General features: G+C 45.5%; 1 protein-coding gene across 1 annotated transcript in view; it reads right to left on the reverse strand.

Annotated features, from left to right (window-relative positions):
- The window catches only part of GABRA5 (gamma-aminobutyric acid type A receptor subunit alpha5), a 79,656-nt gene extending 60,144 nt beyond the window's left edge, over positions 1-19,512 (reverse strand). The window contains exon 1 of the mRNA XM_066619069.1: positions 19,427-19,512. Coding sequence (XP_066475166.1) covers positions 19,427-19,512 — 86 coding nt within the window. The remainder of the gene's footprint in view (positions 1-19,426) is intronic.
- Positions 19,513-26,939: the final 7,427 nt, after the last annotated feature.

Consider the following 26,939-nt stretch of genomic DNA (forward strand, 5'->3'; position numbering starts at 1 on the left):
GCATAAGAATTTGCATACGGTAGAGAAGGGCTACTAGCAGCCCAACCCTAATTAATTCCCTCTTCGGTAATGCAGTAGCACCAGTATGACGCATGCTGAATCCCATGAGCTGTTTCAGCCTCTGGAGGTCTTCTTGGGGTAAGGGAACATTTATTCTTTTGCCCTGGAGTGAGCCTTTGCCAGCTCACCAGGTCTACTTAAACCTGTGTCAGCTTCAGAGCTGGCACAAGTTCATATGGATCCATGGAGCCAGAAAGGGGGTTTGAATACTGCAGCTGCTGCCAAACCTACCTCCTTCCCGGTTCCAATCCATCCTCCACCTGCCCCCATTTCTTCTGCTGTCATAAATTCCCCCCCCCCCAAAAGTCCAATCCAGAATAGGATTGGGCTATAGGAGCACAGTCCTATCCTCAAACAAAAAGGTGTGCACTGCATCCAGCAGTGGGGAGAGACCCAAGGACTAACTGGGGGTAAGTATAATGTATTTCTACTTACCCCCATGTTGGTCCTGGGGTGTCAGATGTCCAAGGAGAGAAAAGGGGTGGGGAGGTTTTTAGCTGCTTTTAAAAAAAATTATGTCAATAAAGACAAACTCATTGTGCTCTGCAATTGTTTTGGCAAGAGGTGTACATACCTGAATCAGTACATGTTTTTTTGCATGAAATTTGCAACATATTCTGGGAAAACATTGTGGCTTTCTACAGCATGCATTCATTGATTTATTTTTTTACTTTTTAAAAATTCTATCCTGCCCTTCCACCCCCACAGGGACCACAAGGTGGCTTACAACAAAAATTTAAAATTAGACAATACAACTAGCATCATAATACTAAATAATAAATACAGGTGAGACCTCAGTACACACTGTGGTTCCATTCTGGAACCTGCTGCGGACACTGAACAGTGTATACTGAAATCAGTGGATTACAACGTCTGTCTTTCAAATAAAAAAAATATAGATGCTATACCACATTCAGCCACTAGATGGAGAGAATAATTCCATTAGCTTCCATTTAGTCACTCCATCCAGTGGCTGAATGCAGTAGAGCATCTATATCAATGCATTCTGGGGCAACAATGGAGGTGCAAGAAACCTGGAAATGAAACTTTAAAGCTATCTTTAACCCAGAGAAACTTGCAACTGTTGCGGTTTAACGATGGTAGGAAATGGGATTTTGCTTTTTTCTTTGTTACAAGGCATTTAAAAGTGGATGCCGGAATCAGTGGTGAGTCAAATTAGTGGATGCTGAATCAGTGGATACCAAGGTTGCACCTGTATTATACAACTCTAAAAATACATCACATCTAAAATATTCAGTTTTTGAAAGAAAAAAAGCAACCTCATAAGCAGAAGTCTGGTCAAAATAAAAAGCTATTTAACATTTAACTTAAAAGGGAGGCATCCCTCCCCTGGGGGATAGAGTTTCACAATTTAGGTGCTGCCACCAAAAAGGTTCTGCCCCTTGTTTCAGGCATTGTGCTTCATTACATAAGAACAGCCCCACTGGATCAAGCCATAGGCCCATCTAGTCCAGTTTCCTGTATCTCACAGTGGCCCACCAAATGCCCCAGGGAACACACCAGATAACAAGAGACCTCATTCTGGTGCCCTCCCTTGCACCTCATTGAAAATGAGACCTAAAGCAAGACCTCAGATGTAGAAAAGAGTGTACAAGCAGATTCATATGGCAGAAGGCAGACCTTCCAGATCCTAAATTGCTTGCAGAAGGTGCCCAGTTTCTGCAAATTCACTCTTTTGCTGTACTTCTCAAACCACATCCCGCAACAGTCCCAAGGGTCAATTCTTTCCCCCTTTTTTTGTTTTCCAAAAACAAATATAAATAAACACACATAACACAAAAAACATAACACCACTACACACACAAAAAAGGGGGTGCAAGAAATCATATATCATTATCATATATCACTACAACTAATAAATCATTACATATCTTAATTTCCTCTTCTAAATTTACCTCTTAATATCATTTTTCATTCATACTTAGTCTACTATAGCATATCAAATATAATATATATGTGATACAATCATCTAAATGCCCTATCATATTTCTAAAACTTCATTTTCAACCAAGCATAAAAAGATTTCCATTCCTCAATTTATGTTGGTTTACGTTATTAATCCAAAATTTCTGAACGTCTGTCCATTGCCTCATTATTTTCTCTATTAATTCAACTTTCATTAATATTTTATAATCCTTCTAATATCTAATATATAAAATCCTCACTACAATTAAAATCATAATAACTAAATACACATCTTTTTCTTTATCTATAACATCTAAAATAATATCAAGCAAAAACAATTCAGGTTTCAGCAATATCATAAATCCAACAGTCTCTTGTATTACATTTCTTACCATTCTCCAATAGATTTGCATTTTTTACATATCCACCACATGTTCCTTCCACACATTTACACTTCCAACAACTACTTGATATATTCTGTTTCATTTTTACCAGTTTTTTGGTGTCATATACCATCTATAAAACATTTTATATATCTTTAAAATTTGTTGTTCTAATAAGTTTTACATCATGCTTCTAGATCTGTACCCATTGATCTAGTGTCATATTATTGTCTATATTTTATGCCCATTTTATCATACATTATTTTTTCTTACGTCTCAAAATCCAATAAAAACATACATTTTTAATATATTTTTCTTTTGTTTCTAGCAATAGTCTATCAAATGGCGTCTATTCCATATAGAAACCTTCTTATTTGTCTCTCCCAAATCTTGAATCTAATTATAGGGGCGTCCACCAGCCGGTCTCCACACCTTGCCTTGACAATTCTTCTTTTTTTCTCTTCTTCCTCATCCACTGTCCATTTCTTTTCCTGTGAAGCCTTCAGTAATTTATCTTTGTAAAAGGTTCTGATGAATTTCACATGAATTTCTCTTGGTAATTCTTTTCTCAAATAAAAAGTGCTCACTCTTCTCGCTGAATCCAATTACTTAGGTATCTCCTTCTACGGTGTATCAATCCAATCTGATATTAATCTAACAATCTGTCATGATGTATCTTCTCCTTTCTCTTCTGGTATATTTTGTATCCTCTCCACTTGAGCTGCACTATCCATCTGAATTTCCATTAACGTTTACTCTGCGTCGTGCTGATTTTCTTCTATCTCTGATATTTTAGCTTGGTCTTTTCTTATCTTTTGTCCCAATCTCTCAATCTCTTGTTTATTTTCTTCTGGTGTAATTTTCACATCCATCAGGAGTCCACTAAGTTCATCTAATTGTTTAGTTAAAACATCCATGCTGGCTTGAATCTGTGCAGATTGATTTATTTGTTGCTGTACCATTGCCAACAGTTTTTTCCATGATGTCTTGCATAGTCTGTTTCCAGTCTTTCCCTTTAGCTTCCTCTTGTACTAATTTTCCAAATCCCATCTCCGATGCTGGCAAACTTCAGACTTTTTTACCCGCCATCTTCATTCTTCCTTCCTGTGTTACTCAAATATCTTTAGCTCGCAATGCTCTTTATGACCACTAGATGACCACAGCATATTATCTTCTTTGCTCCACTTATAAACACAAATCCAATTCTTGCAATGTCTTTTTAAATCCACTAGACGTCACTGGTGCACTGTTCTTGTTTTGTTTCTGTTCTCTTATCTCTTATTTATACTTGTAGCCCTGGCAACCGACATTCCTCAGTCCGCAAGAATGTCAAAACATCCAGCCATTTTCAGGCAATCCTGAACGAAAGTATCAAATCAAGGCAATAAACACTCCAATACACAAAATTTATCCAAGGACGGTTAATTTGTAGTCCACTGAAATTCAAAGTTATAAAATTGTAATTATATTTTCAGATAACCCTAAAAAGCTTGGTAAATCTCTTCTACAGTTTCTCCTCACACTGATAAACAGCTGAGGGGCGAAAACCTCCCTCCCTCTTCTTCTCACGGCAAAAAAAACCAAATCAGGCAGTCAATTACTCAATCCACACCAGGCATACACAAATGGAATAACACTTACTTAAGTCTTTTAAAGTCTTTCCCTGCTGGGGCCTTCAGCTTGATTCAACATGAATTCTTCACCATTACTGCCAAGATAGCAGAATCTCCTGGGAAAGCCCCCTGGCCAGGCTTTATCTCCTCAGGAATCGTGCCATCACATGGAGGAGTGTCTCTCCTGACAAACAATCCCCTGGTCTCTTCAGATCCGCAGTTTTTGGGGAAAAACAGAGTGCCCTTCAAGAGCTCGAGAAATGCGCATCTGCTCACTGCTGGCTGGCCCCTCCCCTCTCCCCAAGGGTCAATTCTCAGAGGTACCTGGGAGGATGGAGCTAGGAAAAAGGAGTAGCAGAGAGGAGGGAAAGTCTTTTGTGCATGCTCTGTTCCAATCACACATGTTAGATTCCAGCCCTCTGTGAACATGTAGTGAAAAGCATGTGTGAATTCATGTGTGAATGCATGTGAATAACCAAGGGTGAATTCATATAACTATATAAAGGCACAATCCTATAGTTAGGCCAGCACAAGTCCCTTGCACCGGTCCAGGAGTGTCGTGAAAGTGCTGCAGCCTTCCACCACCATCACAGGCCCCAGGGTAGGGGAGTTTGCAATGGACAACACGGGGTCTTGGAAGGGCAGGGAGGAGGCAGGAAGGAGGCGGAAGGGAGGTGTTCCGGGCAGGTGGAGAGCAGGAGGCAGGGCCAGGAGCTGGCGGTTATGCCAGATCCCAACCACATCCCCAGGCAGTCTGGGCCAGCCCCTGGGCCAGCCACCATCACAGGCCCCAGGGTAGGGGAGTTTGCAATGGACAACACGGGGTCTTGGAAGGGCAGGGAGGAGGCAGGAAGGAGGCGGAAGGGAGGTGTTCCGGGCAGGTGGAGAGCAGGAGGCAGGGCCAGGAGCTGGCGGTTATGCCAGATCCCAACCACATCCCCAGGCAGTCTGGGCCAGCCCCGGGCTGCTCGGATCTGTGCCATGTCCAGAGGTGACTGTCCCCGGGATAAGGGGAAGCGATTCCTCTTGCCCCAGGCTGAGCCACTAAGCACCTGAAACTTGTGCTGGATACAGTGCAAGCCCACTGGCCTGCCTGTTCCAGTGCACGTTAGGATTGTGCTGTAAGATGGTGAACGACGTGGTGAATTCATCACAGACTAAAAAATTTTTGGCAAGAATGCCCTGAGAGTTACAAAGACAGAGATTTCAGCTCACTATCTGAGCAAAACTGGGGTAGGCTAGAAAGTAGTGGGTTGTGTTCTTGCCATATGTGCGCCTCTGTGATGCGTCAGGGCACTCAGATGACTTGTAACTACACTCAAAATTCAAGCAGCAGCAGCTTCATTATATTAGTCATCACCTTAAATGGTTCCCTAAAGCCACTCAAAAACTTCATGATTCATTTTTCCATGCTGAAAGTAGATTGCCAGTGCGATAGGGCTAAATGTTCCTTTATTAATTTCTAAGAAAACAGCATGTAGCTGCTATTCCATGGCTCAATAGCGCCCATCAAGGTATTAAATATATGTGATAAGTCCATTTTAAAATTACATACAATGAACATTAAAGCAATCTATGTCCCTATAATTTGGGTGCACTGTGAAGTAATCAGATCCCAGAATGGCCTCCATGAGCCAATCAGCACATAGCAGTGCTCAAGTTCACCTCTGGTCTGGAAAATCCAAGAATCAGGTTCAACTACAGACTGATTCCTGGTAATTCCCTTTCTGCTCCAGGATTCAGTTCTCACCATTTCTCCAGTAATTTATCACGCTGGAGCACCTCCATTTGGCCTCAGTGCTCCAAGGCTGGGAGCACCAAGTAGGAACTGTATATGAATGTGCAAAAGTGCCTCTCTAAGAAGAGGAGCCTCTTCATTTGAAGATCTGGTGTAGGTGATCGTATTGTGTTGACAGCTGCTGTGTCACCTGTGTTAGTCCATTTGGTGTAGCAGCAATCGGCATGATGTTTGGCATTATCTCCAAGTGGACTATGGTTGCCAGATGCTCTGATTCAACATGGCTGGTAACCTGGAAATTAGATGTAACCAAGAATGCTTACAAAAATTCTAGGGTTCTAGGGCCACTTTGGATGATGCAATAAAATTTCCAACATGGAAGCAACATGTTATGTAACAATTCGCAATACTAACTAACTGCATATCAAGTTGCCTTAGGACTGCAGAAGTGAGGGAAGGGACGTTCTGACCTCTGCTAGACAAACAAGGTCCACTAGGAGGTTCTAAACCTCCCAGGCAGGACATCATACAAAGGAGGACCTGTCTAGTTCAAGTCATCATTAGAGAAGAAGAAAAACTCTTCTTTTCTCTCTGCTCCAACTGCCATTTGCCCAGGGACAACAGACATGAAGGGAAAGCACTCTGGCCAGTGTAACCAGCCAGAAAAAAAACAAAGACCATTAAGTAGCTTTTAGGTATTTTATATGTTACTTCGGGATAATAATCTCTCTCTCTCTCTCTCTCTCTCTCTCTCTCTCACTCACACACACACACACACACACACACACACACACACACACACACACACACACACACACACACACACACACACCCAGGAATGTCATGGCCAACTGCATGTAGGTGCATACAAACACATGCATGTGATTAACAGCCCAATCCTGAGCTTCCCCGAACCCAGGGCTTCAGCACCCAAGGCACCAAAATGGTTACTGCTGCATCCCAAGGGGTTGGGAAGCACCAACCGGGGCTACTCAGAGTAAGAGAGCTTACACTCCTTTATCCTGTGTAAACACCAGGTGGCCCTGCTGGGTCTCCTTAAATCTGCGCCTGCTATTGAGTGGGCGCAGATTCTAGGAGACCCGTGTCAGCTCTCTTGGGCCTGGATGGGCTGCCACCATCTCTGCCCCTTCCACCCCACCCCCTCCCCCCACCATGCCTTCCCCCGCCCTCCCCCACCTCCCTCTGCCTGGAATGCCTCCCCCATGCCCCCACTCATCTCTCTGCTGCACAGCGCTCGCCTAGTGGCAGCCCATCCTCCACGCAGCACTGGCTCAGCGCGGGCTCACAATCGGGCAGGCAGGAAGCGTCACAAGGCATGCCTTACGGGCATTTGCGACACTGCACACCGGCAGTGAGCAGGGGCACAATGTTCAGGATTGGGCCCTAACACCCCTGATGATCTGTGTGCAGTTTGCAAGTTAATCCCTCCAAAGAAATGCTTCCCATGTAGAAATGTTGTCAATTACAAAGCAGTACTCAGGGCAGGTCACAGCTGCAGAAACAAGTTGAGATACCTAACTTATCATATTGCTTAGAAAAAGCACAGGTAAGGTCCCTGATCTAGGAAAACAGCCCTGGGGCGGGGGCTAACTGTTTTCCCATCAAAACATACCCTAATGTTGAAGCTGCACTTTGCCATGAAACTGACACTCCAGGCAAACAGCACCACAGGAACAAGTAGCTTCAGTGTGGCCCTGAGTGCTAGTAGGGATTTGTCAGACCAGAAAGAAAGTCTTGGGAACATTTAGAGCAGGGGTGTCCAAAGTTTTTGGCAGGAGGGCCACATCATCTCTCTGACACTGCTTCGGGGGCCGGGGAAAGAAAGAATTAATTTATATTTAAAATTTGAATAAATTTACATAAGTTTACATAAATGAATATATTAAAGATGAACTTATATGAATGAATGAAGGTCTTGCAATAGCTCAAGGCCTATAAGAGGCCTGGCACAAAGCAAGGCTGGCCTTTCCTTTGCTGCCACTACTGCATCACAGACCTGAAACAGCAAGCAATGGAGGAAGCCCTCATCCCACAGCTCATGCAAGAGGTCAAACAGTCGCCCTCATGCTGAGAGCAATTGCGTCGGGCCAGTACGGGCTGCAACAAATCTCCAGAGGGCCAGAGGCTCATTGGAGACTGGGGGCTCCCTGAGGGCCGCATTGAGAGGCCTCGAGGGCCGCATGTGGCCCCAGGGCCGGGGTTTGGGCACCCCTGATTTAGAGTGACTGGATTCCAGAAGAGCGTGGCCCAATCCTCTCCAATTTTCCAGTGCCCATTCAGCTATAATGCAGCCCCAAGGTAAGACAGCAAAAGATCCCTTACTTTGACTCCATGATTGCCCCCCTCCCCCAACTTCAGGATGCAGCACTGGAAAACTGAAGAGGGCCCTGTAAAAGTTTTAGTTTGAAATCTGTAAAACAGGGGTGCCCAAACCTTGGCCCAGAAGCCACTTGTGGCCCTCGGGGGCTCCCAATCTGGCCCACTGGGAGCCCCAGTCTCCAGTGAGCCCCTGGCCCTCCAGAGACTTGCTGGAGCCCACACTGGCCCAACGCAACTGCTCTCAGCATGAGGACAGCTGTTCAACCTCTCACCTGAGCCGTGGGACAAGGGCTCCCTCCACTACTTGTCTGTGATGCAGCAGTGGCATTGAAGGAAAGGCTGGCCTTGCTTTGTGCAAGGCCTTTTATAGGCCTTGAGCTATTTTAAGACCTCCATTCATTCATACAAGTTCCATCTCTAATAAATTCATTTATGTAAATGTCTTCAAATTTTAAATGTAACTTAATTCTTTTTCTCCCCGGCCCCCGACACAGTGCCAGAGAGATGATGTGACCCTCCTGCCAAAATGTTTGGATACTCCTACTGTAAAACATGAGTAAATATTCTGTGAGGAAGAATCTCACAGCAATAAGGGTGTCACCTAATGGCTCTCATCCATTTCTGAATAAAAACGATGGCTCACTTTTGACAACACATTAAATGTTGATCCTGATACCGTTTCTCCTTATCACTGATCATTCTGGAATGCATATATCACACTCCTCTAGAAGGAGGGATCTGGTACCACAGGCCATGCACAGTCCTGCAGTGATGGAAAGTGTGTTACTAACTGAGAGCCACTGACAGAACTCTCTGAACATTTTTTTATTTTATGATTCAGTCAGAGAGCAAATTTGCTTCACAGTCCCTGAACTGAAGCAAAGCAAAAGTGCAGCAGTTAAAAATAATCATTTAAAATATCTTCTTAAAGGGAGGCTATGCTTTGAGACAAACAATCATTTTAAAAATAATTGAAAGTACTTTCAGAGAAGCAGTTCTTCCTATAGTGCAAGAATAGGAAGACATATATTTCTTTTGTCTCACTATTGCCTCTATTCGACAGTACAAAATCCGCCAAACACTGTTCGCTAGGGACAACAGTGGAATAAGTGTATACAGTATGCAACATGAACTGCAATCTCTCCTTCAATCTTTAAAAAATACCACCAACACTACCGTATTTTCTGTCTCCTGTAAAATACAGTGAAGCATGCCTTTGGTAGAGAGGGATGCTGAGATAATGCATGAAAAGCATATGGAATACTGATGAATAAGTAGATTGACCTAGACCAGGGGTGCCCAAACCCTGGCCCTGGGGCCACTTGCGGCCCTCGAGGCCTCTCAATGCAGCCCTCAGGGAGCCCCCAGTCTCCAATGAGCCCCTGGTCCTCCGGAGATTTGTTGTAGCCCACACTGGCCCGATGCAACTGCTCTCAGCGTGAGGGCGACTGACCTCTCACATGAGCTGTGGGGGCTTCCTCCACTGCTTGCTGTTTCACATCTGTGATGCAGTAGTGGCAGCAAAGGAAAGGTTGGTCTTGCTTTGTGCAAGGCCCTTTATAGGCCTTGAGCTATTGCAAGACCTTCATTCATTCATATAAGTTCATCTTTAATATATTCATTTATGTAAACTTATGTAAATTTATTCAAATTTTAAATGTAAATTAATTTTTCCCCCCTGGCCCCCAACACAGTGTCAGAGAGATGATGTGGCCCTCCAGGCAAAAGCTTTGGACACCCCTGACCTAGACGCTACCAAATCTTTAAGATCTTTGGGCCTACAAAGTTCTTTCCAACCTACAAAGAAACCTCACTCAAGTTTCAGAGAGCAGCTAGCTTACTTCAAAATGATTGAGAGCATAAGCCTATGCATTTCTACTCAGAAGTCCCATTGTTTGTAATGGGACCTACTCTCAAGAAAGTGTGTTTCCTGACACTTTCCTGAGAGTAAGCTCCATTGAACAAAATAGGACTTACTTCTGAGTAGACCTGGTTAACGTTGTGCCCTAAATGTTTTACAATAGTTTAGGATGGCTTGACGTCATGGAGGACAGGGTTCCAGCACATGTAATAGTGGTGCAGAGCACATTTTGTAAAGGTAGGATTGAAACAAGATGCCTGTGCTAAAATTCTCTCTTCTACACACAATGATTGTGCAGGAGGTAAAAGAACCCCATCCTCCAGCAATTGCGTAGGAGGTAAAGGAGAAGATAAAGGAGCTCCATCCTCCAGCATGTTTGGCCTAACCTAAAGCACCCAGTCACTTAAATCAGATATTCAGGCTCTGACAAAACACTCTCTCTCTCTCTCTCTCTCTCTCTCTCTCACACACACACACACACACACACACACACACACACACACACACAGAGGGGGAGAGAGAGAGACTTTATTAACAACACCACTAAGGGCGCAATCCTAGGTTGGCCTTGGGCCAGCGTAAATCCCTTGCGCTGGCCCAGGAGGGTCGCAAATGTGCCGTAAAGCATGTTTGCACCTCCTCCGGAGTCAGCTGGACCAGCACAGAGATGCACACCAGCCCGCAGAATCCAGCTTCCACGCCGACTCTGACAGGGAGCCTTGAGTCAGCCAAGCTCTGCCTATGCAAGGCTCTCGGGTGGGCAGGGAGGAAGCAGGAGAGCTGGGGTGGGAGGGAGGGCAGGTGGAGGGAGCAGGCAGTGAGCAGGAGACAGGGCTGGAACCTGGCAGATATGCCAGATCCTAGCCCCCATTTCTGAGCAGCATGCAGTGGCTACAAGCCACTCCACTCTCTTCGGACTTCTGCCACCTTCCTGAGGTGGTAGAAGTCCAGGAGACCCATTGGGGCTATGGTGGGTTATCCAGGGATAAGGGGCAGAGTTTTCCCTTATCTCTGGCTAAGCCGCTCGGGGCCCCTATCTTGCACTGGATACAGACAGCTCAGGTCTCCTAGCCTGCCTGATCCAGCACAAGATAGGATTGTGCTGTAAGGTAATATTGGAGCACTGGCTGCAAAGGAACCATGGAGAAAGGGGTAAAAGACACGAGATAAGTACAGACCCATAAACACTGGCTGGTTAGCTACTACAGCGTTCACTGTGAGTTGAATGTGCCCCTGCTTCAAGCTTGGTCACAACTCAGATTTTTTTGCCTGTGTGCTTCACTCTACGTTCATGTCCAGTGCTAACTATAGTTCAAATTGTACACTCACAGTAGATTGTGCACACAAAAATTTTCATCAAAAATGTATTTTGCTGCTTTATATTGGCATAGAGTCATAGACCCATGTTTGGCCCATCAAGCCCAGTACTGGCTTCTCTGACTAGGAGAGGATCTTTAAGGTCTCTGGCACATGTCTTTTCTGGCCCTGCTAACACATATGCACCCTTCATACTTGGCAACTACAATATCCATCCATACAGACCAAAAATCAAGTGAGAAGTGGTCTTCCTGAGCAGCAAATCTGAAATCTATCTGATGCCAGGGAAACTTATTTATGAAGGATTCTACTGGGTCAGTTCACACTGTTTGCCTTTGATGTGTACCTCTGAAATCATTTTTGTTCTCAGACTTCCAATACTGTTTCACAATCATCCTGACCATGATCTAGAGCCCTTCGAACAAAAAAAACCCAGCACTGGATAAATGAAAAATTCATTCAGCTGTGCACTGGCACCTGCATTCTGAGGTGGGAAGCCTGTGGGGGACGGGACGGGGGACGACACCATTTGCACTACATCATCATTGTAATCCCTCCTGAATGCCAGTATTTTGTGCTTGCAGAAACAGATCCACAGATTCACTCTGCCAAACTCCAGGGAATTTTGTTTTCTTGAGCAAAGTGAGATTCCATGTGGATTTCTAATGACAGAGCAGTGGGTTTACTGTTGTCTTTTATGTGCAGCAAGATTTGATGATGATTACACCCACAAAACATCTGCCTTATGCATGCAGTGTGTCCCAATGGTATGTAGAGGAGGGTCACCTGATTATACCGTATACCTAAAAAGCAGTTATACCCTCATTCTGATCCACTGATGCCTTCTGAATACAAATTTAATACGGGTAAGCATGTTGGTCTGTTGCAGCTAAAGCAACAAAGAATTTTGTGACATTTAGAGACTAACAGATGTCAGTCATACTAAATCTTTAAGGTGACACAATATGATTTGTTGCTTATGGGTACAGTGATTCCAGCACCCACATGAAGCTCTCTCACCTGCAAAGGATGCCCTACTCATTTTGACAGAGAAAGCACACCTGAGTTTATACTACTATGCATGCACAGATCCTTTTCCTGCTTTGAAATTAATGGGGCACACTTTGAACAGGCTCTCACTGGAACACAGCTGTGGTTCACTTCCAACTTTACAAGCAATGATAAAACAAGTGCTATGGGAGGGGGGAATGTCTCCTCTTGCAATTACAAACCACAGAAATGAAGCCTGATCCTATGCATGTTTACTTAGAAGGCAATTCCACTGTAGTCAATGGGGCCTACCCAGGTAAGTGCATAAAGGATTGCAGAAAGTTATCTTCTAAATTACACTGACATGTGAATATCTGCTTTTAAAAACCTAATTTTGGAAACATCGGTACTGTACAGATTCTGGATGAGTTTTCAGGGGCTGTGGAAGAGGGAGATTTCAGTTTCTGGTGTATAGGTAAATGAATGCAAGCTCAAACTTATGGATTAATTTATATAATTCACTGTGTATTTCAGGCATTGCCAGTAGTTAACGTGGCCATTTTTTTTCCTCTTCTGCTAAAATATTCCCAAGAATAATATTTATGTATTATTTTGAGACTTTCCTCTTGATGAGGAAATAAAGACACTTCTGGTGTTATTTGCAACTGTATTAAAATGGATGCCAAAATCAGTTTTGCAGGGACATTCTCAAATTTTAAAGCTTTCTTTGGAAAACCACATTCTAAAATTAGTATTCTGAAATATCGCCAGATTTCAAATTTAACAACAAACTCTCAGCTCTGTTCCCTAAGCTCTTTTATTTACTGATTTCTAGGGCGGTTATTTTGCTCCTTGGCCAATAAGGCAAGAATTTAGCTGCACAGTCTCGCATAAAAGAAAGAGGCCTCTCTCTATTCTGCAGTGAAAACCACACTTTTGTATTTTATAATGCACTAGGTTTTAATCTTTGTTTACTCCTTTTACCAAATACACCATAAAACAAAAAAGTCATTACCGAAATGCCTGGTATTGACAAATGGCTACTAGAGGTGTCAAGTGGCTGCACTGAAAATACTGCTTAATATTATTGGATCAAGTCTTATGAAGATTTATATGGCACGGCCGAGGAATCCCCAAACATTTCTCAAGCTAGTTACTAGACCAGAGCTACCACAAGGACAGCACTTCTTTGCTGTATTATTCACGCTTTAACACACCCCTGCATTGCCGAAAGAGATGTGAGCATCAGAACAGCCTGCACAGCCAACATTGCAGTGAACGAGGAACTTTACCCCTGCAGCTGATGACAGGGATTCGTTCAGCAAGTTTTACCAATTTAACCATCTTTTGCAAAAACCTTTAGGACAAATGGCATAATGCAGAATGACTGAACGATTGCCCAGCTTTGCTGAGCTGGCACAGTCCTGAAATGCCTCACTATGTTGCCTCCATTGAGAAAGATTTATAAGGGATCATGCAAGAAGGTAATTTTCCTAGTTATGGCCATTGCATTTAGCTATTTTATAGAATAAGAGGACAAGAATGACCCTACTGCGTCATTCAGTACATTCACGTACCCTGTTGTGAACAATCACAAATCTCCACTTCATTTTTACACTGCTGCATAAAACACAGAGCAGCCAAGGTTTAATGTCATCTAGAAAGTGCTTGCTTGCACTAAGAATCATAATAGCAGAAAGACTTCACATGGTTCATTTAGTCTAACTTCTTGCTTTCAAACAGAATAGTCTACTGTTCAGTGTCCCTGGGCTCAGGCTGGGAGCTCTACAGATCAGTCCTGTTTCCCTGATTTCTGCACCACTGAGCTGCTGGCAAGAGGAGGGAAATGCAGGCAGTTGAAGCTGGGACATGAGCAACACAGTCCAGAATGGTCCTGGCTGTTGAAATCAGATGGTCCCAGAGAGTCAATCCCATGCCAGCGACTGCTATAACTCTCTCAGATTGGCTGCTTTCCTTCAGTCTGGGAAGCTTGTCACTGAGAACCGCATACCCATTCCAGTTTCTTAATAGTCCCTGGACCAGAGTACCAGGCTATTGCTGAAGTGTTTTTGATGTAGCTTTAGATGCAGCAATGATCCAAGTAGAGCAGGAAGTGCAAGTATTTGGCATTTCCTGAGTGTGCACTTTCTCTACCTTGTCTAAAATCCAACTTTGACATCTCCTCCAGTGAGAATATGCACAAGCAGGGCTTATACACCTCTCCATTGGGGGAGATGTGAATGTTCCATTTCTGATGAGATGAAGAAACAAAAAAAGACCAGTTTGCTTTCTATTCCCCCTTCATCATCATCATCACCACCACCATCAGTGTTAGGTGGCTGGGACCCTGGGGCCCTGCACTAGACCTCTCTATAGAGTCCTCATGGTTTTGAGAGTTTAGGGGTCAACTCTCTTTGATGGGGTGAGTCCTTAGCCAGTGCCTGACCTGGCCACCCCAATCATTTTGCCCAGAGTTGATTTTAAGACTAGGAAGTTATTTCTAATTACATTTACCCTTCTACAGTTTTCATCCAACAGCTTCTTGACCAACTATCCCACACTTGGAGAAGAGGAAGTGGCAGACTTCCTTCTATATCCTTGTAGCAGTTTGTACAAAAGCAAACATAAGGGACTGGTCTACAAAACACACTACAACCTTACATCAATTTAATACCAGTTTAACCACCATGGCTTCCCTTAAAGAATCTTGGGAATTGTAGTTCGGTGATGATACACTTGCTAGGTCTGTGCGTTGCTAAGTCTGTACTTCATAGAACTATAGTTCCCACAATTCCCAGAGGAAATTAAATGATTATTAAACTATTTTGAGTCTGTAGTGCAAAAATGTTTAAAAACAATGGAATGATATTAACAGTACGCTAGCCTAGGATTTCTCCCTCTGGGGAGCCCACAAGCAGGAGAGAGAGGCATTGTGAGATGCTCTGCTAGGGTGGTCAAATTCTGAACTGTTATATTTCTGGTGATAGTGGTGGTGGCTTGTTATATTCTGAATGCTCTCCTATGCAAAAAAAAAAAATACCATGCACACTGCAAACTAGTAGGTCTGAGACAGGTCTGGACTAAACCTTTCCACCGGTGTGCTCATTTGCTGTGCGCAGTGAAGTTTTGGTAAGAGAAAGCAAAATTCCAGCAGCTTGCTTGAGATAATGGCAACTACTGGTATATATTATCTGATGGGGCAGTTTGGACCTTAGCTTTACGCGCAGCAATATATGTTGCCTAATACTGAGTCAGACCACAATATGGGAATAGCCGGGATTAAACTTGAGACTTTCTGCATGCAATGCTTTGCATCTTATTGCTGAGCCATGGCTCTTCTAACTGCGCTCTGGCTGCAGTGCAGAATTATGGCTCTGATTGGGACTGCCGCACAGAGGTAGAGTGTGTGTGTAACTCTTTACCCCAGCACTATTTTCCCACTGAAAATTATGCTTCCCCCAAAACAAGTTTAAAGAGCACTTGTAGATAAGTTTGTAAGTTAACCCATTTTTGTCTGGTCCACAGGTGTACACATTTGGTCCCTGTTGCATATATGCAATATTGAGTAGAAATGGCTTTAAAAGGGGGGGGGCACGCTGGAACATTTGCTGTAGGTTGAGCATACTCAGAGGCATCCAGAAGGCACAGAATGCTGAGCAAGCACATGGGGGGAAAAAACACAGAAAAGCAAAATGCCCGTGGGAAGGGGGCAGGGGAAAAAACTGACCTGCTTGAGTATTAGCATTGGGGGGAACGCAACATTTTGTTGCAGTTGTTGCATGTGCAAGTGTGTGTGTGTGTGTGTAGATGTCCAAGTTTGTGTGTGTAGATGTCCAAGCCTATGCATGCCTACTCAGAGAAGTAAGTCCTATTGTATTCCACGAGACTTTCTCCTAAGTAAGCATGGATAGGATTGCAACTGTACAAAGGGTGCAATCCTAACCCCTTATGTCAGTGCTTTCCATCACTGGCATAGCGGTGCCAGTGGGACGTGTGCTGCATCCTGCAGTTGGGTGTCACTCACGGAGGCCTCCTCAAAGTCAGGGAATGTTTGTTCCCTTACCTCAGAGCTGCATTGCCCTTACGTCAGTGCTGGAAAGCATTGACATAAGGGGTTAGGATTGCGCCCAAAGTCAACTATCGTTGTGATTCTCTTTCCACTGGAAGTTCTGCAAAAATAATGTCCAGACAAAATGACTTCTATTTTGCCTACTTTTAATTTGTTTGGGGACTTCACCAGTTGAGGAACTGAGGAGGATCTGTTGGATACAATGGATTTCTTTTTTTTTTTTTTTTTACTGCTGAAACAATGTTCACTGGAGTTTCAAATACTACTGTTTGCAGTATCTGGTTTAGCTGTAACTGGGAACCGTGATGTTTGACTAATCTTTATTACACTGTATGATTAAAATAAGATGATTGCCAAGCTCTGACAAAATTATGATGGTGCATTCTAAAAGTTAAACCATATCAATATATGTCTTTTTAAAATGAACATTCCTGCTGGACTTACACCATTCCTTGCAACTACACCAGGGTTTTTAATCTCATAGTCAACCATGATAGCTTTTGAAAACCCTTTCTAAATACTTTTTATTATACAGTTAAGGTACAAATATCCCTAATAGGTTCGTGAAAAATGTCGAGACTATTGGAGAAATAGAAAATGGCTTTGCTTAGTTCCCAGATAGGATGAGAGGCTTCAAACAAATGTCCACATTACTCCTACTATTGTTCACAGGCATTTTTAGAGTGCCTCAGGATTTTACAAACATTACCTTTGTAATAGCAGCCCTATGTAGCGGACCAGTATTGTCCCCATATTTTAACCGGGGGACTGACCGAGAAGACAGAAGGGCTACCTAATGAGTTGCCAAGATCTGCTGAACTCACATTCTGTGAATGGATTCTTCCTTCCTGCTGAAGTCACCCACATCCCACACTTAGAGAGGGACTCTTGGCCTTCAGGAGAAGCATTTTGGAGGTGCAGTGGGGTATGGTCGAAAGAAGGGAATGGGAGAGTTCCCTTATGCAAGTTTCCTTCCATTCATTGTGGTTAAGATGAGACCAGGACTCTCCCAGGCTCTGGCCCACGGGCCGGTTCTGGCACCCTTCCGAAGCCCTCCTCCACGTGAACAGCGCTTACCATTCCATAGGGGAGCCTTTCCAAAGTGCCTCCATTTGCCTCCAGTCCTCACGTCCAGCCGCTTCTGGACTCTGACGCCCCAGCAGGTTTCAAGCCCAGATTTCCAAGTAGAAGCAGCTGGGCATGAAGCAGAATAGGGGTAAATGAAGGCACTTTGTCAAGGCTCGCCTGTGGAATGGTAAGCGCTGTCTGTGTTGGGAAAGCCTCTGCGGGTGTGCAGCAGTCTCCACTTTGGAGACCGCTGGACTAGACCCAGGGAGACCTGGTTTCACATCCCCCACTCAGCCATGAAGATCCCTGGTGGCCTTACGCCAATCCCTATCTTGCAGCCTAACCTACCCCACAGGGTTCTTGTGAGAATAAAATGGAAAGGGCAGAAAAACATACAGTAGTCTGATCTCTTTGGAGGAGAGGGCATTATTGTTATAAATAAATATAACCTATATTTTCTGAATGTCTAGTGATTTTACTAATTTATACTAGTGAGAAGGGAGCGATTCAAGTAAGTTTTGCCAACCTCTACCAAACCAACATTTCTACTTTCTTCAGCTCACCTAGAGTTTGAAACCCATAAGCAATCTTTCTCTCAGATCCCTTCTTTACAATGAAGTGGGCCATGTTGACCCCTGCTCACACAAGTACCAGAATACAAGCCTGATTTTTCTTCCCATGCGATGGCAGCAATCAACTCAGAGCATGATCCAACCTAGGCTGTTCACTTCTATGTCACAAAAGTACCATAAAGCACATTTGCTGCACCCAGTGAGTAAGCATCTGCGCCATCCTGCCAATCTGTGCCACCCTGCCAATGCTGTATCCAGAGGGACAGCTGCCGGCGGAGGTAAGAGTCACACTGGGCAGCAGAAGGATGGATTGGAGGTGGTGAGGGGGCATATCTGGGTGGGGGGAGGTTGGAGCGGGGGGCAGATCAGGTCCAGAAAAGGGGTAGGATCAGTGGATTAGGCCTACCCAATATCCTATCCTCCCTCCCAAGCCTGAACTCCTTACATGGGGCTGCTTGGACTTGCACCTGCACTTAGCAGGTGCAGATCTAAGTAACCCCATAAGGCAGGCTGAGACGTTACTCAGCGTAAGGGGGAAAATATCACCTGAAAGAGACCTCCAGTCTGCTCCTAATGAACACGGGATATAGTGTAGGCCATGCAACCCCACTGCACCTGCGCTAGTCAGGACTGATCTGCTTGTCACTGATGTGCTTTAAAATAACAACTTTCTGAGACTATATGAACATCTGGGTTCACTGCTATCATCCCACTAAAAGAGTCATGCTTGTGTTATATTACATAATATAATACTGCACACTGTACCTGACATTAGTGGTTCAGGTCTGGGCTACTGAGCCAACAGCTTACAAAACTGGGAGTGTTTTGCCCATTACCCAGAAATGGCAAAAGTGGACACATCAGTGTCTTCCACTCCCAGGTAATGCATCAGTAGGAACCTGCACATCTGCCTTGCCATGTGATGCTCAAGGTTCAAACGCACAAGGAACACAGGCTTCTTGCTAAAGTGCAAATTTTATACACATGGTACATGAGTAGCAAAGATGACCCAGTAACTCACAAATCTACTTTCCTTGCTTCACCACATCATCCCAAACTACACAACGTCCCAAGAGAGTCCTAACTGGCTCACAGGTCCTCATCCTACTTTACATCTTGATACACTGAAATGGATAATAAATAATAATGAGTACCATTCTTTTAGTGCCACGTGCTTTACAATTTGTATTTTACTTGTGCTCAGAATCTCCCCCTATATCAGAGTGGGTTCCTATTGCTTCTGCTTTACAGACAAGAAAAGTGAGATAGATAGCTTGCTTAAGGTTCAGTCTGGATCTCTCCAAGTGCAGGTACTGTATCATATCAACAGCGTATCAGTGCTCTTCGTACAAGGTGTGCATTAACTTGTTTCTTCTTTGCTCCTTTAACACCTTTGGACTATTATAATATATTGTTTAAAACATAAGTAAACATATATGCACTTAGTAAGGTGGTTTAAAAAAAAAAAATAAACCAAGTGGTAACTCACCCAAAATGACTGGCTAAACTCATGGATATGCAGAACAAGAAGAAGTTTTTGATCATGATAAAACCAGAGAACATCCCATTGTCCATTCCCCGTGAAATTATTAATAGAAGCAGCTGACTTTGCCGGGCTGTACCTTTGTTCCCTTGCTCTGACCTGCACTGGACAAGAGAGGCAGAAATGCATGTAAGTGTTAAGAAGTCAAGGTAGTTGGATCTCAAGCAAGTTTCAGGACACCATTTGTCCACCTTGTCCAGGAGGGAACCAAAACATTTAGCAAACCCCACATTCAGATTGGTAGGAAATAGAATTGACAGAAGGCTGGTGCGGCCATTGTCAGCACACGAAGGGCACACACCTGAATTTAACTATCCTGAGCTGTTTGGAGAGTATGTGGACAGCAGGTTTGGACAGTATTTGGGGCATCTTTTTGTGGCTGCAACTTGTTACCTATTACATGACTTTCCAAAGATGTATGGATATAAATGGCACATCACATCTCTGAGTCACAAATCAGTCAGAAAAGTAAGATATTCCCACCTTTCAGATGACAGCATCCATTTTAAAATAAAGACCCCCCTAAAAATAGACTTCACATTCCCTTTAAGTCTTTCTTATTGTGGATACACAGTATACTTTTTTTTTTCCCCAAACGGAATCATTCTTTCGCAGGTCTATTTTCTGGACAGAAGCGAAAGAATACAATCCCGAAATTCAGGTGCCAGTACAAAGGACAGCCATAAATAAAACCAAGGCCCAATTACCTTTAAAGCACCTCAACGGAACACTGTGGGGGAAGGCATGGCAACAATACCTGCTTGCAAGATTGACTGGCACTCCTTGGATGTCTGCCTGCTTGAAAAAGCTCATGGTAACTGGGGAAATATCTCATTCTTTTTGTTTTGTTCCCTGGTGGTGATGATGAATTCTGATGGCAACCAAAGAAGGAAGCCTTTTCAAGACAGGTAACTCTTGCTCATTGTCTACCTGGGACTGAAGCGAGGCATGCCAGGGGCACTCCGAGCCACCCAACCAAGGTGGGGCTGTGCCTTTCTTTGTGACATGGTTTTCCCTTGGGGCAGCCATCCAAGCCATCAATCTCTAGGAAAATACAGGAGACTACACCATATACCCAAACCATGAATGAAGCCCCCTGGAGGTGGTTCTCCATTCCATTTGAACTTAAGGATGGGTGGCATCTAGCCAGGCTGGTCAAGGGGGGGGGTTCCTTGCCCCTTTCTTGCCGCCTCCAAGCCCTGGCCAAGCTTTCGAGAGGGATCGGGGTGGGGAGACTCCTGCCACCCTCCAATGTCATCTCCCCCCTTCACCTCCCGCCTTGGCCAGAGAAAGAGGGCACTGCAGAGCCGCAGACTGCTCCTACCTCCAGCAGCCTCCTCGGCGGAGATTCCACACACACCCCAACGCTCCCCGCGCCTCCCCGGCCCCCTCTCCACCGCTCCTGCCCGCTCTGCATCGCCCCCCCTCCGCCTGTCCCACAGAAATGGCCATACCCGCCGCAAGATCCTCGCGGGGAGCCCCGGCCGGAGCCTTTTGGGTGCCTTGCAGTTGCTGCTGCTGTCGCTGCTGCCGCCGCCGCCGCTGCTGCTACTGCACCGAGCGCTGCAATGAAGCCCAGCGAGCGCCGGCTTCTCTCCCGAGCCCTGCCCGCCCGCCCTGCACACAACTCCTGCAAAACTCCCGCCGACGCTCAGGAGCGCTCCCTGCTCGCCGTCGCGCCAGCCAGCCAGCCCGCTCACTTGCCCGCGGATCCCCGAGGAACGAGAGCCCGGGCCTGTGCCCGTCTACTCAGAAGTAAGCCCCATGAGAATCAATAGGGCTTACTCCCAGGAAAGTGCGCATAGGATGGCAGCACGAGGGCCCAATCCTATGCATCTCTACTCAGAAGTAAGCCTCATGAGAAGCAATGGGGCTTACTCCCAGGAAAGTAGGGGTAGGGTTGCAGCCCGGGAGCCCGATCCTGTGCATGTCTACTCAGAATTAAGTCCCATGGTAATCAATGGGGCTTACTCCCAGAAAGTGTGGGTAGGCTTGCAGCCTGAGAGCCCAATCCTATGCATGTCTACTCAGAAGTAAGCCCCCATTATAGTCAGTGGGGCTTTTACTCTCCGGCAGGTGTGGCTAGGCTGGCAGCCTGAGGCTGTGTTTGTGTGTGTGTAATCCTGAACATACAGTACTTCCCCGGGAGTAAAGCCATTGATGTCGGGTGCTTTTCGTTCCGAGTAGTCCGCTGGGGTTACAAGCTTTCCAGATCACACACACACATTCCCGTTCCCAATGCCCAGTTCAGACCACCCGCGGAAGCCCACAAGAGTCTGTGGCCAGGGCCAGGCTGGCGAAGTTTGCTTTGGCGACCTGCTGGCCCCTGGGCGAGGGTCGATGGCGCCCCTCGGCTCCCTCCTCCTGCCCTTGCCCTCTCCCCACACTCCCTGGTGGGTCTCGCTTCCTTTCCTGGGCATCCCCTGCTGGAACTGCGCAAACCCTCCTGCGAGGGAAGCCAGCCCCCCCCCCCGGCTCGCTTACCCCCTGCTGCTGGGCGTCGCGGCACCTCTCCGGGCGAATGCCCGCTCCCTCCGCTCTCCTCTTCGCCTGGTCGCTGCTCCGCTGCCAGTGAATCCCGGACCACTGTCCCAGAAAGTGAGGGGGAGCTTGGCAGGGCCCGAATGGTGCCGGTCGCAGCAGCGACCCCTTGCCAAGGCTGCGCGCTCCCCCCTTCTCTGTCCTTCCCTCTCTTCTCCCCCAGGTCTCCCCGATCCTTCCCCGGCACCCCTAGCCTTCCCCGCGTACCCTCCACATGGCTTCTCCACCGCTTGCCGCGGAACGGCTGCCACGCAGAGGTCGGCCTGCAGAGGCCGCTGCGCGCGTGGCCGAGATCGCCCATATGAATCACTGCGTCCCTTTCTTGCCGCTTGCCAAGGCAGCGCTTCCCAAAGTGCAACGTTTCCAGGGAGGGGGCTTCAGGCGGCAGAGCCTGCCAGCCTTGTGTGCAGTGTGTGCCTGCCGTGTGTGCAGTGGGTGCCTTGTTGTGCAGTACATGCCTACTTTGTGTGCAGTGTATACCTGCCTTGTGTGCAGTGCGTGCATGCTTTCAGTGCAGTGTATACCTACCTTGTGTGCAGTGTGCCTTGTTGTGCAGTGTGTGCATGCCTTGTATATACCTGTCTTGTGTGTCTTCTTGTGCAGTGCATACCTGCCATGTGTGCAGTGTGTGCCTTGTTGCGCAGTGCGTGCATTTCTTGTGTGCAGTGTATACCTGCCTTGTTGTGCAGTACATGCCTACTTTGTGTGCAGTGTATACCTGCCTTGTGTGCAGTGCGTGCATGCTTTCAGTGCAGTGTATATCTACCTTGTGTGCAGTGTGCCTTGTTGTGCAGTGTGTGCATGCCTTGTATATACCTGTCTTGTGTGTCTTCTTGTGCAGTGCATACCTGCCATGTGTGCAGTGTGTGCCTTGTTGTGCAGTGCGTGCACTTCTTGTGTGCAGTGTATACCTGCCTTGTTGTGCAGTACATGCCTACTTTTTGTGCAGTGTATACCTGGTGTGCAGTGCATGCCTTGTTGTGCAGTGCATGCATGCTTTGAGTGCAGTGTATACCTACCTCTTGTGCAGTGTGTGCCTTCTTGTGCAGTACATGCCTGCCTTGTGTGCAGGTCATGACTGCCTTGTGTGGTGTTGGATCTCCAAATGGGGAGGACCTCATACCTGCACAGAACTAGGGGATTCTTGAACATTTGACTCAGCTTGACAGTGGGATGGATAGATAGATAGATAGATAGATAGATAGATAGATAGATGAGAATCAGTAAATAAGCTTATTTTTAGAAGCCATTTTCAGGCTGCAATCCTAGCCACACTCACCTGGGAGTAAGCCCCATTGACTGTAATAGGACTTACTTCTGAGTAAACATGCATAGGATTGGGCTCTCAGTATGCTAAATGCTTTCAGTTCTCCCTGTGAGTGAGGTGAGGAGTCGGGCTACTTTCACAAATTATGCAGTGGTGAATCCATGTTGCCATTAGAGCTGCAGTCTTTTGCTTAGTAGGGAGCAAGTGAGGGCCAATTCTATCCTACTTTCCAGCATTGCTGCTGCCATGCCACTGGGGCATGCTCGGGATCATGTCGTGGGGGGAGGCAGTCATGGAGGCCTCCTCCTCCTAAATGGGCTGCATTTAGACTGCATCAGCGCTGCAAAGTTGGATAGGATTGGACCATAAGACCTGTTGAATCCAGTGGGACTTCTACATAAAGATGCTTAAAACCCATTTCTACGCGGCCCAAAGTGTACACATTTGGTACCTGTTGCATATATGCAACATTAAGCAGAAATAGCTTTAGAAGACTATTCATGTAACTAAGGCAATGGACACCCCCACCCCCCCACCCCCCGCAAATGAGGCCATGGGAGAAACCCCAGTTTTGTGGTGTGGTACAATACACACTGCCAAACATGTAATGACATGCATACACTACCTGTTTATATGTGAACATAAAACGCAAGACAATCTGTGACATGAACTTGAGGAGTAAATCTCAGAATTCCACAGGAGAAGATACAGGGCAGCACTCTCCAACTTACATAAGGCTTCCATTCTGGCTACCCTTGTGCACATTGGGCCTCTTTCTGTACATGTTCAGCTCTGTGGAAGAGTTTGGGATGAGTGAGCAGAAAGAACTGTACAAAGAGAAGAAGATTGTTTTGGTTTCTATGGAATGCTTTGCATAAGTTAGAAACAAAGCAATTTGAGGCTTACATAAGTTGGGGACCTTCAGTGATAATAATGCGCAATAATAACTAAGCATGCTTTGCAGATCTCTGAGAGTTTTAGGGTACAGGTCTAGAATAGCATTAGGGTCACATGATGGAGGAAGAGAGCTTATGGGATACATGGATTTGGTCAGAAGGTGTTCCCCTCAGAGAAGGTTACCCAAGCTGGGTTTTGTAAGATGGCAGTTGTTCTAAGGCAGTAGTCCCTAACATGATTACAAGGCAATGTCCCATTGAACTTTGTGGGGTTATTTCTGAGTAAATGGTTTTGTTTCGTTTAGGATTAGGCTGTAAATCACATCTGTACTTGTAAAAAGAAAACAGATTTCTGCACCATCATCCATATCTGGATCTGAGCAAAATTGGGTTTAAGTGAATTTGCATGTTTCTTACATTGCAGCATTCTGCTATAAAACAAACCCCTGAGCCCTGGAAAACTTGCCCTGACCCTGATCTGTGCTTTATATTTTCATTTACCTTCCTGTTAAGTCTGTTTTCCCAAATTGCTTTTGCAGCTCTATGGGTTCAACTTTTCTTTTTAAAGAAGAAAACTTTATTCTTTCTTTCTAGAAAGAAAACAAAGATTCTCACAATGCAAAAGTCATGTCCAATGACCACACACAAAACCCTGATCAATGTCTTTCCTGCTGTGTCCTTGCCCTTCCCAGCCACACCACTAGGACTTACTTTTATCCAGGCATCTCCAGTAGTTAACTATGGTGTTTGCTTTTGGTACCGGTTTGGAGGTCAGGAGATGACTGACTTCAAGTGTGAAGCTTTCAAACATGTAAAGTAAAAATAATGAAAGGAGTGCTTTTGTGCATGTATGGAGTACATTTCTATCCATCAGCCACAGTCTAGGATTAGAAGACAAATTTCCTAGCTAGGTTCTAGCTTGTGTTTTAGATTTCTTAGAAATTAAGTAGCCCCCTCTGAAGTCCTAGAGAACAGGGGTGTTGTTTATTGGAATGGGACCCACATGCAGTGGTCAAGCACATGCTTTGCATATAGATTGTCCGAAGTTTAATCCGAAGCTTTATCAGGTAGGCCGGAAGAGGTCTCCTTCTGAAATCCTGGAAAGACAGTGCTAGTCAGCATAGATGACACTGTCCTAGATAGACCAGTAGTCTGACTTCATAGATCATGAACACTACTGTTGGCACTCCAAACACAGCACTTGCCAGCAGCTGCTTCTCCCTCTGGAACAGGGGTGCCCAAGCCCCGGCCCAGGGGCCACATGCAGCCCTTGGGGGCTCCCAATCCAGCCCGCAGAAAGCCCCCAGTCTCCAATGAGCCTCTGGCCCTCCAGACTTGCTGGACCCTGTGCTGGCCCGACGCAACTGCTCTCAGTGTGAGGACGACTCTTCGACCTCTCATCTGAGCTGTGGGATGAGGGCTCCCTCCATAACTTGGTGTTTCACATCTGTGATGCAGCAGTGGCAGCAAAGGAAAGGCTGGCCTTGCTTTGTGCAAGACCTTTTATAGGTCTTGAGCTACTGCAAGACCTTCATTAATTCATACAAGTTCCACCTCTAATATATTCATTTATGTAAATTTATTCAAATTGGAAATGTAAATTAATTCTTTTTTTCCGGCTCCAGACACAGTGTCAGAGAGATGATGTGGCCCTCCTGCCAAAATGTATGGACATCCCTGCTCTGGAATAATAATCTAGCATTCCTGCCCTCTGCTTCTTACTCTTGCCGCTTCTGTTCCCTGCTTCTTCCTTTGCTGGCCCTTATCAGTCCACTAATCCTTCTCTCACTCCTCAGACTGAGCCACAGTTTCCAGAGGTCCTCTGCAAATGAGTTACTCTTATAGTGAATGCTTCTGGCATTTGGCTTTGTTGGATGTTTGAACACCTCAGAGCTTCTTCACAGGTTAGATAGCATAGTTGCTGCTCTGAATCATTTCCATGTTGCATACTCTCCATGCAGCACTCCCTATAACACAGGTGAGCAAGTTACTTTATGAATTGGCTCCATTGTGTAGAATATCTCCAGGCTAGTGCTGTAGTATCTATTAAGAAGCCACGTGAGTGTGGAGACTTTCCATGTACTTCCCATGCCATTCCGTGTGGAGATCTTTCACAAGATGCATGAACTGGGCCAAATATTTGTAAGCAGGAGAGGGCAGAACACATGAACCTCCAATTTCATGGAAGTAACTGCTTGTGTGAAAAGGGGGGGAGCCTCCACTCACTTGAAATCATGTGCTTTGTAAAAATTAGCCTTTTGTAGCAAGGTGCAGGTTTTGACAATAGACAAAATCTTAACAGTGTCACGATTCCAGTTGTAGTTCAGGTAACAACACTGCCTTAACTGAACTTAGTGGCTGAAACACCACTCAGAATGAGCATCACTGCATGCAAAGATAAAGGTGCAAATAGAGTTGTGAATATTTAAGGCTGCAATCCAACCCTCATGTACTTGGGAGCAAGTCCCATTGGAAGCCATGGGTTTTACTTCTGAGTAGACTTGCATAGTTCATGTTACCCATGTACATTATGGAAAGATACCTAGATGCAAAGGAGGGCAGAGTTCCTATACCTTTATTAAATGTGTTCAAGCGGTAATTCCAGCAACTACAGATGTCCTCCCCACGGCATCTATACACAGGAGACTCCCCCCCCCCACTCCCATCTTCCATTCCATTTGTCATTCTGGTGATGGTAGCTTAACACTATCATTTGTAGCAAGCCAAGATGAAATGGGTATTATTTTTTATGTTC

Source organism: Tiliqua scincoides, chromosome 3, assembly GCF_035046505.1.
Source record: "Tiliqua scincoides isolate rTilSci1 chromosome 3, rTilSci1.hap2, whole genome shotgun sequence".
NCBI lineage: Eukaryota > Metazoa > Chordata > Lepidosauria > Squamata > Scincidae > Tiliqua > Tiliqua scincoides.